Source organism: Homalodisca vitripennis, chromosome X (genome assembly GCF_021130785.1).
Source record: "Homalodisca vitripennis isolate AUS2020 chromosome X, UT_GWSS_2.1, whole genome shotgun sequence".
In the NCBI taxonomy this organism is placed as follows: domain Eukaryota; kingdom Metazoa; phylum Arthropoda; class Insecta; order Hemiptera; family Cicadellidae; genus Homalodisca; species Homalodisca vitripennis.
In genome coordinates this window covers 36610847-36626277 of record NC_060215.1, presented here as the reverse complement: position 1 = coordinate 36626277, position 15431 = coordinate 36610847, and the positions used below count along the sequence as shown (strand labels likewise).

The following is a 15431-nucleotide window of genomic DNA, read 5'->3' as shown; positions in this document are numbered from 1 at the left end:
GTTCCTTTGTTGTTTTTATCACATGCCAAATTTGGTAATGTTTATATTTATATTTCATAAGTTATATAATTAAATTAATGTAACTTTTTGATATTAACATACCTTTCAGACATAAAAAAGTGTCTTTCCAATAAAAAAAATAGAGTGTTTGGGTTTTTTGTTGATTTGAGCCCAAAGTCTACATACATGCCGTATTTGAAGTTTCACAGTATTTATCTCTGAATAACGCTCTATGTCAGTCAGTATGTCAGTAGACTCTCCTTGCTCAGTGTAGAATTTGACCCAACAGAGGTGTTGTTATATAATGGACTCAGCCTTGGAGAATGATTAGCTTACTTCTCTCGCTCACAGAGTATTGTTTGCAAATACATTTTATAAAGTAAAACACTTTTTGAAACATAAAAGAAATGGCGGGCATGTATTATGGGGTTTATATAAACAAATCATGTATTCAGACTTGAGAAACAAATCTTTTTTATTTCATATACCAGTCAAGTAAATTTTCATAGTTACTGGTTCTTTAGTAGTCATTGAGACCTTCAATAATCAATCTCTCAGAAAGACCAGAAATGAATCTATCAAAATCATACACACATTTATTTTTAATTTACAAGATGTTCCAATCTGTGAAATAACACAAGAGGAACAACTTTTCCGCTACTTAAATGGGAATCCATCTACCCGCCTGATGTGGATTGTTTTACTATAATAGCACAGTTTTCTTATTAAAGACCTGCAGAGAGAAATAATTCATGACATTAACCCAGTGGATTGTGCCTGGGATTATCGTATGCAATAGAATTCGGACTGAATGCATGTTCAAAGGGAATGTCTCAATTGTTTCCCCTTTCAGTCTGGTTAACTCATGTATACAGCATGAACTTGGGAATAAATTTAACATAGGATTGTATTTAAACCCTTTACTGATTTGAGTCTTGGGAAAAACTCAGACAAGCCAGATAATTCTACAAAATAGTTTGAATTGTACAAATTAAAATTAAATAAATTGAGTTTGAATAAATTACGTAAATCGAATTCAAAAAGTCTATAATGTTTGTGTGACTAGAGAACACCAACTACATGTCTGTGACAATAGGACTAGATATATAATTACTCACCTTACTAATCCTTGTTTTTGTATTGTGATACCGGTTTCAATTACATTAAATCATCTTCCAAATAAAAAGTTACAACCAACATTGAGGATGGAAACAAACAGGTAAATTATTTGAATCTTAATATATCAGTTATAAACCACCAACACAAATTAAAATATACCGAAAACTTACAACAACAAATCAAATAATCCACTCAACCTCAAATTACCCAAGAACCCATAAATTTGCAGCCTTCAACATCATGATCCATAGATCATTAAACACCTTGGACAACAAAGATTATATTGAAGAATTAAACATAATAAAACAGATTGCAGTGAACAACAGATACAACCCTCATATAATCAATAAACTGATCTGGTTAAAGAAAACTAGCTTCACTACCCTAATAAAAACGAGTTCATACGTATCATTAATGACATAAGGAAAAATTAACGATTAAGTTCACAAGATTACAAATAACCAAAGATTCAACATAGTAAATGAATCAAAAACAATTTAGCACAGTTATTAAACACAAGACCAAGAGAGAATTGAGAGATCAGGATTTTTCAAAATCAAAGTGGTAGCTGTCCAAAATTCCACATCAGTCAAACAGGATGCAGCTTCAAAACACGATATATAGAATATCTTCCAAGAAAAGATCTCAACCTTACAAGTTTTTCTGAACATCTAATTAAAAACAACCACAAATAACTAAACATGCATCCAAAGAATTTTCAAAGTAACATTACATTTGACACCTAAATGAAATTGAACAGACACAATTATAAAAATTTGTTTGCCTCCAAACATGACAACAAATAAGTGTCAACATAAAAGCTCCACTTCATGTCTAAACTTTAAATATACTGAAAGTCTGTTTCATTCGAGGTTAGGATGGTTGACCATCATAAAACAGCACATAGGTGTGAATATATGTCATCAGTGTTTAAATAAACCAATGAATTTATTTTATATCCCAAATCGGGTGATGTAAAAGTAACATAAGAAGTCTTTCTACATGCCATCCCTGACTGAAGATGATTTAATTTAAATCAAAACCGGTTTGATAACACAAAAACAAGGATTGTTAAGGTCAGTAATTTTATATATATATTAATAAAATAATCCAAAGGCTTCCTCTGTGAATCTGAGCTATGGATCAATAGAACTGATCTGAGCTTAGCGTCTTCTGAGTTTAAAGTTATATTTCTTAACATTCCAGGACTTTCTAATAAGATTTATGTGCTTGAATCTATTTTTAGTTGATTCACTAGATGTCAGTGTGATTTGTATTTTTGAACACTGATTTTGCAATAGTTTTAGAAGCACCAAAGTTATCTCCAAGGCATTAATCATTCAATTTTTAGAATTTATAGAATATAGAATATTGCATCATAGTATGATTCAATACTGCCATGGGCAATATTTCTGAACTCTAATGCTAATCTACAATTATAACTATGATAATATTAAGGCTAAAATTGTAGTTTTGAACAAGTTCTTTTAGTCACTAATCTGGCATCATTTAAGTTGTATATTAAGTTAAGTGTATATTAATACATTATAACAATAAATTTTACATACAATATATACCATAGTTAAAATTTATTTTTTTGTAGAATTATACATAATTCTTATTCTTATTATACATAATTTTTATTCCATAAAAATAAAATTTTATGGATGTGTGCCTGCGTGTGTTTATAAAATTTATTTTACTCTTTCTACATAAATTCTTTATAATGTAAGATGACAATGAAAAGAATGGATTATTGTTGCATCACAATATTTGTTACCCAAAAAGTACTTACTGATTAGCCGTAAGATAGGATTTCAATCCCTGTCTCCAAACATCAGTGGTCAAAAAGTTTTCAATCATTCGGAGTACTGATCCACCTGAAATTAATTCAAACAGATTTAAATAAAATCATTTGATTTCTTTGATGAGTAAATTGTACTTATAACCCTGATATCAATTCAATCACTTGATAACCCTAGTACAGATTAATGTTTTCAGAGAAGAAATGCAATGCGTGCAGAGAAAGTGAGCCGCTATTCAAAGGAATAGGTCTTGTTAAGCCATGCATTAATTTGAAATTGCACGAATAACTCAAAACATACTCAACTTAGGAGTGGGAAATGACAAACTGTATCTCAAATAAAAACAAAAATCACATTTGATAACCATTGATAGAGAAATATGTTAAAAACAGAAAAAAAAACAAGAACAACTAAAGAAATCAACAAATACGAGGACTGTAAAAAAATTATTGCAACTTTTATTTTTTCAATAATTATTTATCTATTCATCAATCTCAATTTTCTCCCCTTCAAAGTAAAATTGTGGCATCATTAATTTGTTTTTTGGTCAAAACATTGCGCACAAGCAACGATGTGTGAGCGCGTTATCATGGTGCAAAAGTTAATTTTTGTTCTTCTACAAATCCCGGCATTTCTGGCGGATTGCTTCATGCAATTGTGCATAACTTACAGATAATACTCCTTATTGACAGTTCTAACCTGTGGCAAGAACTCATGATACACCACGCCCCTGCAATCAAAAAAACTGTTAGTAAAACATTTCACATTTCACCGAACTTGGCGAGCTTTTTTCAGTCTTGACTTGTGCGGCAACATCGATTGGGATGATTGAGCTTTGTTTTCTACGTCATAACCATAAGCCCATGATAACCAATAGGAATAAAAAAGTCACAATATCTTTTTAAACAGACCTCGTATAATGAACAAATGTTTAAAGCTTCTCAATAAAATCATATTATAAGCAAAATTGATGGTCATTATTAGAGACTAATGAAATATTTTAAATGATTCTCAACTGATTCCAAAAGCACCTTCAACTAAAGATTAAATTTCCAGTAGTAATTTATCTACAAAACAAAGTTACAGTGAATAATTAAAATGTTTAAAGTACAGTGTTAAATATTATATTTTTAGAAATAACATGTTATCAAATATAACACCAGCAAATAGTCATAAAAACTTGTTAAGGTTAATCACTAACTCACTAAACTATAATGATAGAAATAAATAAAGTAATCTATCTGTTTTGCATTAGAATGTAAAAAACTTTCTATCACATTCATATTGTTTATACAATAATTTTCAACTTAAACATTTAACTTTAAAAAATAATGTTTAAAATGATATAGCTTGTTGCTTTTTATTTAGCGTCTATACGTTATATAAAAAAGTCGAATCAAAATCGTTCAAGTGGTTTTAAAAAGTTGCCATATCAAACTAATTGTTGTGTATATAAAGAACTAACTACTTTTCTTATAAAAGTAAAGTGTATAGTAACATTTTACCCATACACACATCAGTGTATATTGAGATAAATGTTAAAAAAATACAATTGTTAAATTCGGAAAAACTGAATCTTCAAACTGAAAATTAAATTTCAAGTACCATTACATTACCTTCTCCTATAACATGTATGGGCCAGAAAGTAAATAAATGGTATCACATAATTGGGACAAAACTTCTCCTATTCTTTTTACAATGGTATTTGTTAATAGTACAATTTTAACTGCCACTTCATTTACCAACTTGTCACGATTGCTGTCATCATTTCTGAGCATAACAAATGATTAGACTCTATGAGCCTGACTTGCTGAGAGTGTTATAAAGCAGCTATCCACAATCCACAATGTGAATTTTACTAAAATATGAACTTAATAAGGATATTTATACTGACAGTTAAGTCTACTGATGTGGTGTTTCAATAGTAACTAGTAGCGTAATTTTTTGCTCAAACGTAGTAAAAAGGAACTGAGTATATTATATTTAAAGTGTTATATCTAAATTCCCTGCCCAAAGAATTTTCCATGCTCAACCTGCATAATGATGCCTTCTTTTAGGTACCCCTGATATCTGTTATTCCTTAATAGGTCTGTCTAAAATATTTAAACTAATAAAACATGGTGGCTGTAACAAGGTGTATGTGTGGCCAAACTCATCTCTCCATTTGGTCCACATATGACTTGACAGACTACTGAGGGTTGCAGACACTTAAAGTTACGATTCTTTCTCTTATACTATTTTTTCTGTCAACAAGGAAGTTGATAAAAGTGGGTTTTATATCTGGTTTTTTCATACAGTCTTTGGTGAAACTTGTTAGAAGTTCCTAAAACATTACTGAAATGTCGTAATAACCACTGCATGAAACAACCTCAGCCTTGGCCAAGGCTATTGGGAGGGAAAACACTCATGGAGACAGGACTTCATCTATTACTCCCAACCTGCCTGCTCACTTACCTAATCCACCGATGTAGGCCTGAGTGATGGGAAAAAATTCAATCACTGTACTAGTCACACAATACTGCTTATATCTGATTCACCTTAGTAGTCAAATTTTGGAATGCAGCAAGTTATTCTATAGCCTAAAACAATTCTATTTTATAGCCCAACAACAAAATGTAATGTGTTTTAGTCTCAAGTTGTGTAGAATACTGACCTTTCTCATATATAAAATAGTCAAAGCTGTTGTCTATCTGAGATGGTGTCCAGACATTTGAAGTCATAGCCCTAGGACTGCCTATATTTTATATCCCAACAACAAAATGTAATGTTTTAGTCTCAAGTTGTGTCTCATACTGACCTTTCTCATATATAACATAGTCAAAGCTGTTGTCTATCTGAGATGGTGTCCAGACATTTGAAGTCATAGCCCTAGGACTGCCTATATTTTATATCCCAACAACAAAATGTAATGTTTTAGTCTCAAGTTGTGTCTCATACTGACCTTTCTCATATATAACATAGTCAAAGCTGTTGTCTATCTGAGATGGTGTCCAGACATTTGAAGTCATAGCCCTAGGACTGCCTATATCTATGTCCAGAGCGTACTGCACAGCTGCCACCACATACATAGTGCTCCCTATTGTCCAATTTTTCTCCAACTGTACAAACAAATTTAAAAAATAAATATCCATATCTTTTATAGTTAAATTCCATTAAATACATTATTATTGGTAGCAATTATTTCATAATATGAGAATTAATATCCAAGAAACTGATACCCTATTCCATCTGAATAAACAAACAAACATCCAAATGAGAACATTTATCTATTGAGTTTGATTTTTAAAAGAAGATTGCTGAAAAATTCGGATCCTGGTAACCTTTTATGCATTAAATTAATCCATTAAAATTGTTTTGACTCTATCCCTATGAAATGTATTATATAATTATGTAAAAACATTTTTGAAATATATTGGACATATGGCATACCAAAACAAAACCAATATTACAGCAAACAAATACCATGTTACTAAAGTACAAGATTTTGTGTAAAATAGCAATTAGTTAAATGTTGTTTATTTAACTGTGATAAATATTCATAAAAACAGTTTTCTATTTAATATGATTGTTTTATGTCAACTCTTTACTATTTCAAATATAATAATAATAAATAACCATACATTTGAAAAAGAACACGGTTTCTTACTCTGTATAAACACTTATTACAGTTAACAGATAAAAAATACCCATTACCCCCAATTTTATAAACAAAAACATAAAAACTGTAAAGATATGTTTATAGATTTCAACTTACTTTAAAGGATGTTATTTCTATTGTTAATAAACACTTTGTCAATGTATATATAATGACAATAATCATTTGAAATAGCAGTTCTTAAACCTGTCTATCAGTCTGGTCATCTTACTTTGAAAAAATCTCAAAGTGAACAATAACATGAAGGGTTCATCTAAACATTCTGTTACTACAGGAAGTTTGTACACCACTTTGAGGGTTAAGGTACCCTTTATTAACTACACTTCATTGATTTTAATTTGACCCATGACCGAATTAAAACTCAAAATTTGATTCAAAAATTTGTTGGTTCTTTAATTAGTTTCCTTTTCTTAGAAGATGATGTCAAGCAATCACATTCTTAACTTGATGATAATTTATATAATAAGCTCATCTGTTGATATCACAATCTTTGTGGCTTTGATAGCAACCAAGAGGTACTTGAACAGGTACGTAGAATACACGTATTGATAACAAGATAATAATGGCATAAAACCGTAATCCTTTTATTTAAATTAAACATCAAAGTGTAACAAGAAAGGTATATAGGCTTCGCAATTCTGCACAAACAAAACTATTTCCATATGTTTTTTTCAATTTTTCTCCATGCACCCCAGGGGCTACATAACAAAATTAATTTACCTTAAAAATTAAGCAATCGTGCACCCGACAGGGTACATGATAGTCTGAGGTGTTTATTTAGGCTCGGGATCAAATTTAACAAATCACCAAGACGATAGCCCCGTGTGTACCCGACTGGGTACACGACGGTAGTTGTGAAAGCCACATACACTTGGTAAACAGTCTCATTAATCTGAAAAGTTAACTCTTTACAACCATTACATCTTGGTGTTCATTGTAAGATTAATCAAAATTTTACAAGGAAAGGTATGAGGTTTATGATTATCAAGCTACCTTTGAACATGCATGACATTATTAGTAAATCAGAGGGGGTTGGTTGGCCTCTCTTTATTCTTAAAAAAATTCAGAAGGACCTTTTATCAGTGGCATTTTATCTGCTAAGGTAATGTATAGAAACTCACAACAAAATATATTGTAATTTAATCTTTTAATTCCTATGATATATTCCAGGTTTCAATCAGATGTGTTATGATATGTTAACATTAATGTTTTTAACAATATTACTATCTATATTAATTATAATTTATTTCAGTTAAAAAAAATAAATTAAACATATCAAGATATTTAAGCAAATTCTAATTTATTTAAAGCTTACAATGAATCATCCAATAAAAATATGTATTTAAGACTGAAATGCCATAAGGAGGCAGATATTATGTTTTGAAACATAATTAGCTAAAAAAAGAGCAATAAATCAAGAATAGATCTGTATCTAACATGTAAGTTTTCTGGTTCACATTGCGTTGAAACATTGCTTACACAATTAAATTCTTAAACAATTTTGACATCACTGGGGAGAGCAATCTTTAAGTAATAGAGTGTCTTTTGATGTTAAATCAAAAACAGATTATCAAGTTCATGGCTTAACATTTGTTAACTGAAATGGCTCTCCTTAGGGAGGTTGAAATATTTCAAGAATTTAGTAAGCAATATTTTGATGCAGTGTGAACCAGAAAACATATATGTTAGTTTTGACACTGGTCATATATACCTAAGAACTAAGCTTTAATTTGTATTTTCACAACACATGTAAACTAATAACTTAAAAGGATAACAGGATTTTGGACATTTATGAACTTATAATGATGGCAAATGTTTCAAATCCTACTATCCTTTCAAATCATCCATCACAATAATATTTTTAACAAATAATTAATAAAGTAATTAAATTAACAAATGTTTTAAATCTACAATGTATTTTTGTACAAATATACTATAAAATACTTGTTAAAACTATGACAAAAGTAATGTCAAGTGAGCTATCAAGTAACTCAAATTTAGGGGGAGTCCGTGCACCTATCTCCCTAATGTTAATTATATGTAATTTTTATTAATCATATAATACTCTAGTCACTGACACAACAATATTTTTTATTTTGTATTTTAATTTGTACAAAGTTTTTAAAAGTTGTCCTTAAATTTCAGGTTTTTAAATTATAAATGTTTGTATAAGCTCAAAAATAAAAATTTTACAAAAGCCTTGTGCTAGTGACTGGTATATACTAACATAAACACAAAATGAAAATTTCATTAAGATATTTGTTATGAGTCCTGAGAAAACTTTCATCAAAGTTATAAAATAAAACTTTTGATAAAATGCGATTGAAAATATCATTGTACTAACCGACAGTGAACTTAGAAACATCAATAGCTGCCAGTGCTGTAGGCTGTCTTGTCTACTCTTCCTGCTCAAATTGGTCCTCTAACTTTCTATTCTTCAATGCCATGGCCTTTTTTATTTTCTTCTCAAGCTCACTTGCAGCTAATTCGGCATCTTTGAGTCACTTATTTTCGAAGCTTTTCATTGCAGCAACCAAATTTTAACCCAGAGAAAGTTTAAGCTTATGCATTATCTATATTCTACTTATCAGACCATCATGAAATGTGCTTATAGCTTAAAAAGTGCCATATTTTAGCACTGGTAGGCTCACAAAAACCCAGACAAAATAGCATTGTTTAATGATTTGTTTGGATTGTGTTTTGCCCTTCACACATTTTTTGCAAAAGCTCAGGATCAGCCAAATCCATAAATATTGACTTGATAGAAAGCATAACAGCTTTTTGGCAAATGAAATATACTCAGTATTATCAAGTAAACTCTGGTTGAACTTGAACCACGTTCCATCTTTTTTTGGGCTCGTTCGTTAGTTGATAATACATAGAAAAATTCAGCCCAAACTGCTTGTTTCTTTTCCCTTACACTTTATGTGATCCAACATACAACCAGTCCATAATAGCTTTGCAGTTGATGAACAGCAGCAGTAATGAGCCGATCTTTGACAGACATAGATTTACTACCTTCAAGGAGTTTTACCTAACATACTTTTTATTTTGAATAAACGCGTTCCCCCATTCTCTTTTGTACATGGCCTATGCATTCAAGTTTGTTTATTTTTATTTCTTCTCCATAAACTTGAGCTTCATTGATTGATGCATAGGCCTTTAAATCTCCCAAGTAGTTGAGGTAGCAAACATTATATTCCGGCTCTGATCACCAAAAAACCTCTAAGGCGCCAGTGACCTCCAATTCTCCACAGCTACCCTGATAGTTAACTTTACAGCTGGCTACATGAATATTTTCATATTCATTTTCGGCATTTACAAAATTTTGAGAGGATACATACATCTAGTACTTTCCTTGTGTTTACTGATATTAGAGAAAGAATACCATTTTGAGAGACGGCCTCTCTTTTGCCATGAACCATCGAATGTGATGCATAAGTTATGTCGGTACCCATCATTATGGCTCACTACTTCTTCTACGGCTTTCCTCATACTTTTTGACATATCTTCTGTTAATGTGCCTAAAACTTGCTCATGTTTTTTGTAATAAACTGGAGGAGGTGGAAGATTTGGAGTGGCAAAAAAATCTGAGCTGCTGTGTGGCCTTTGCCAATGCTACGCACACAAGACAAAGGTCATAAGGAGTTACAGATTTCCCATTGATAATTCAATGATTTTATTACAATTGTCAATATACTTTTATTGCCTGTACAGTTTGGACAAAACACAGACATTTACAGACGACCTTTCAAAAATCAATTTGTGTTTGCAACGACTGCAATTTCATTTATGGCATCGGCAAGCGAATTCAAATCAATCATATGCTAAAACCTCATTCTTTTGATTATATATCAGTGCTGGTGGTAGGCCTAGGAAAAGTTTCAGTATTGAGGTTAGGCCTAGTTTCAGAAGACCTATCAAGGCTAGATTTAGGTTAACAAACATGCTTTCTCTTAGAATAACACTTCAAACAACTTCAGAGTTTCTGTTTATTTTCCATATTAACTTGAAACAACAACTAAAATTCACAAAACTCAAATAAATAAACTTTCACCTTGTAAACAATATAAATCGAGAAACACTTTATCATCGTATAAACAAACATCACATGACGATGACAAGACAAATGACAGATAACAGAGACAAAAACGTACAGCAAAAACAGGATAGCTAACATAACATATATAATGAGGAAATATGAATAGTAGTATGTATGAAAATAATAGTCTGTTTGTGATACTAATTCAGAGAAATTGTCTAACTTAATGTCGTCGAGATAGGCGTATCTGAGTTTGATTTTGAAGGCCGAGTTCTGGCCTAGGAGCATCTTTGTCAGAGGTTATTCAGCCTCGTAGAGCCAAAGCAACGTTGGCCGCTGAGGGCAATGTTCATATTGCATCTAGAACTTTTTTAGCAAAGAACAAAGTTTAGGCGTGTGTTCTGCACCATCTGACCTGAGTTTTGAGTTTACCCTAGTTATAAAAGACTCAATTTATGTTCAATAAATGTACAATGTATTCGTAATACAATTCACGAGTTAGAGGTTCTGTGAGACCAAAAGACCATAGATATATTGTCAGTCTGTGAACATGGGTTAGTAGAAGAGGAAATAAGGCTATTCAGAAATATTGTCAATCTTGACCCTAAAAATTATTATTGTAGGAGTACATCAAGTGGTGGGGTTGCTATTTTTGTAAACAACAAACTGTCTTTGCAAACAACAAACTGTCTTTGCAAACTAGGCCTAAAAATCTAAGTGAGTTTTGTAAAGAACACCAGGTCGAATTTACAGGATTACTTATTCCTGGTCTATCCATGGCTGTTGTGGCAATATACAGGCCACACAGTAATAACCTACTCAAGTTCTTTTTTCGTTTTGAAACTTTGTTTGACCTATCTAGTAAGCTTAGGAGGAAATCTTCTTATTGGAACTGATCATAACGTCGATCTGATTAATCCTGCAGGTGGAGCTCCTGATTTCTTGAACGTCCTGAGATCTCGTAATGTTTATTGTGTGACCAGAGAACCTACAAGAGGTCAAGCTTCTCTTGATAACTTTTTAATTAATATTGACAGCTGGCACTATTATGTCGGTGTTATGATCAGGTTTCTGATCATAAGCATGTTTTTTTTGTCAGTAACTAGTGATCATACTGAAGGTGCATCTCCTCTGTCATCCAGGCTTGTTACATTTAGAATATTTAATTATACAAATTCAATTGTTTTGAGTTCTTGGAAACAAAAGTGGGGGAGTGATATGATCGGATCAGGTATATGACTGCCAATAACGCTTTTGTGGACTTTATTTAAAAGTGTTGTATTAATTTTGACAGTTACTTTCCTGTCCAGGCAAAAAGCAGTAAGCTTACTGTTAATGGGTTTAGGGCAGGTAAAAATTGTAAGCCTAAGTTTAAAGATTGGTATACCACTGAAATTTCTAGGATGAAGGACCTTATAATTTTGTATCTAAGAATGCACCCCATGTTCTCCTTATGTTGCGTGGTAAGGAAAGATTACTGTCTTAGACTAAAAACTGCTAAGACTAATGTCTTGTACATTCATGAGGCTCCAAATCCTTGCAGAGCAGCATGGGAGTTTATTAGCAATAAATTCAAACGTTTGCCTGTTGATCCCAGATTTGCCTCTGCTGAGCAATTTAATTCTTTTTTATTGGTTCAGTAGATAAAATTGTAGATGGTGTACCTAATATTGAGCCGGATAGAGGTGATATATTGAGAAGCAAACCAGAGTAAGTTTTCCAAATCTCTTAAAACGGTCATTGTAAAACCTTTGCATAAAAAGGCAGTACTCTCCATAAAAATAATTACAGTCCTATTTCCATAACGTCAACACTTTTAATAATGTTTGAAAAGCTATTCCTTGATAGCCTTTGCCCATTTTTAACGTTAAATCATGTTCTTTTTGAAAAGCAGATTGGTTTCTGTTAAGGCACTTCAACCGAGGATGCTATGTTCCATTTCATTTTGAATGTTTCAAAAGCTCTGGATGATGACAAACATGGTGTGTTATATTTTTAGATTTAAGTAAGGCCTTATATATGGTCAGCTATAGGCTGCTCTTAAACAAGCTTAACCATATTGGAATTAGAGGCAAAGCCTTTCATTGGATTTCCACTTTTCTTATAGGTAGAACACAAACCGTTCAAATTTCTTATGTAGATAACAGGAGCTAAATTTCTCATCAGGAATTACAGGAAATTCTTGTAAGCTCTGGAGGTCCCCAAGGATCGGGCCTTGGGCCGATTCTCTTCTTATTGTATTTTAATGATTTTTTGAAGTGTGATTTGTACTGATTTATGTTTGTTTGCTGACAACACTTTAAAACTGTGTTCATTGAATTTCAGTTGAGGAATTCTGATAGAAATGCTTTCAGATTACTTGTAGGCTTGGACGAAATTGATTTAAGCCATTGCACTAGTTCCCTTATAGTTATTATTGTTTCTCGCCTTGATTTCTCAATACATATCGATTAGGTAAATATTAAGGTAAGGTAAACAGTAGTATCTTTGTTATTAGGAGGCTTGCACAGTTTGCTGACAACAATGTCCTCTTCACAGCATCTTTTGGCTGTATATATCCGTATTTGTATGCAATTACAATATGGGGTGCTGAAACTACCAAGATGAAACAAATTTTTCGCTTGCACAATTAAATTAGGCTGATTTTTGGAATGAACAAATCTGATTCCTGTAGAGGAGTTTTTTTTCAAATCTTTTGACATTTTTTGGTATCTACATTCTTAACACCCTAACTCTTTACAATAAACATAAGAACATATTTCAACCTACGAACACTAACAGATACAATTTTTGAAACTGCAGATCTTTAGTCATTGAAGCACAATACTACATTTTTTGAAAGACATACTTATTACACTGCTATTAAATTGTTTAATGCCCTTCTACCACAGCTTAGGTCAGAGCCGGGTGTGGTTTCGTTTCGGATGAGCCTTAGAGCATTTTTAGTCCAATCGGAATGTTACAGCGTCCGAAAGTATTATGTCCAACTGCCCAGTATGTCAAATAGTAGTACTCTGATACGTAATTATCATATCTGATATTTAATATAGCTTACACTTGTATGCAAGTGCTTTTTAGAATCCAACCCTTATGTCAAATATTCACTGATTTGACCTTTGTCAATGCTATGTATTATAGTCAGATGACAATAAAAGAATTTGACTTTGAAATTATTACAGCGGCGGGCTACCAGCTCTTGCCTCTATCACCATAAACTTGTTTTTCAATAACTTTTAATAAAGATAGAAAAAAATAAGCGCATCTTTGAAAAGATGAGATTCTGGATAGTATAAAACTAAAAAGTGAGACTTCAAAAACGTTTTTTTTAGCATGGACTCACCTTGAAGTAGGGAAAATTTCTATAATGTATAATTGTTAACAAACATATTAATTAATCAACATTTAATAGATAATTAGCACTAATTGTCATAAAGATCTAGCACAGTACATACTAATACAATTATTGTTGAAACAATGATAGTGCCTGAAAAATTATGGTGTTATTGTATTGTTAATGAAGACAAATTGTGCAACACCTTTTATCCTGAGAGCATGCACGGTTACTCCAATAATCTTTAAAGGCATGATAGTTGAGAAAAGTTGCGTTAGTTGATTGAGATAAACATATAAGAAGTATTTTAGACATTTTATATAATAAAGAATATAAATGAAAAATATTTTAACTGATATTTATTGTTGTATGGAATACAGTTTGAAATACATGTATGTACATGTTCAAAACGTATATCCCCACTTAACATTCATATTTGTACATTCATTATTAATGGAGGGGCATAACCTAGTTTGAGTGAGCTGAAACAAAGTTATGGTCAATCACATACCTCATTTGGAACAGTGTATTCAAAGTAAGTAGCAAAAGCCTCATTGAGCCACGCATAATTCCACCAGTCAGGGGTTACCAGGTCACCAAACCACTGATGGCCAAACTCATGAGCAACAACTGATAACACACCGAACTTGTCTCTTAAACTGTTCTTAGCAGAATTATACAGTACGTATTTCTCCCTGAAACAAAGTAAGAGAAAGTACTAGTTAGCATTCAATGTCTTTCATCAATCAACCAGTGACAAGTTTATACTTAGCTCATAATGCAAACATTGCTAGATCTTAGATTTATACTTCAATTCAAAGTGTGCATAATTATACATTTTTAAATAACTGGACAGAAGAAGAATATGTTGAGGAGTAAGAAATATACACATATACTATAGACAATAAGGTCTTTATTTGTACATTCTTTGAGAATTACAATGGCATCAAAATTTTATGGAATTGAGTTGAAAAAAGTACAGGTCAAATTCACCAAGATGTCCAAACCTCCAAATCCCATTAAGAAATCCAGTTTGTGAATTCATCAATGGTGAAAAATGGGTGCTTCACCAACCACATCTTCAGCTCCCTCTTGAAAGTGATGCTCTCTTCCTGTAGTTTTATTTCTTCAGGCAGGATGTTGAACAACTTACTAGATGGTATCTCCCATGTAAGATGGCTTTTCCTAGTACAGTGCAATTCTGTGTGCGCTGGTAAATTGAAGTTTGCAGCCCAGCGTGTGTTATATGTATGCAGGTCTCTGCTGCATGATGTACATACATTATCACTTGTAGTATATAGAGAGACACTACAGTGATAATATTGAGCTTAATAAAGGCTCTTCAACAAGTATCTGGGCTGCAAGCCTGCCAGAACTCGGATACACTTTTTCTGGAGAACAAGTGGTCTCTGTATATTTGCCATACTTGAACTGCCCCATACTGAAAGACAATACCTAAGATGAGAGTCAAAAACAGCC

General features: G+C 32.1%; 1 protein-coding gene across 4 annotated transcripts in view; it reads right to left on the bottom strand.

Annotated features, from left to right (window-relative positions):
- The window catches only part of LOC124368909 (aminopeptidase N-like), a 68256-nt gene that overhangs the window by 27433 nt on the left and 25392 nt on the right, over positions 1–15431 (bottom strand). For 2 of the 4 annotated variants that reach the window (XM_046826437.1, XM_046826439.1), the window contains exons 4-7: positions 14464–14647; positions 5947–6022; positions 5722–5802; positions 2915–2999 (exon numbers count right to left, since the gene is read on the bottom strand). In XM_046826437.1, coding sequence (XP_046682393.1) covers positions 2915–2999; positions 5722–5802; positions 5947–6022; positions 14464–14647 — 426 coding nt within the window. Of the gene's footprint in view, positions 1–2914; positions 3000–5721; positions 5803–5865; positions 6023–14463; positions 14648–15431 lie in introns of all 4 variants that reach the window. The other 2 variants (XM_046826438.1, XM_046826440.1) reach the window with 1 other exon arrangement.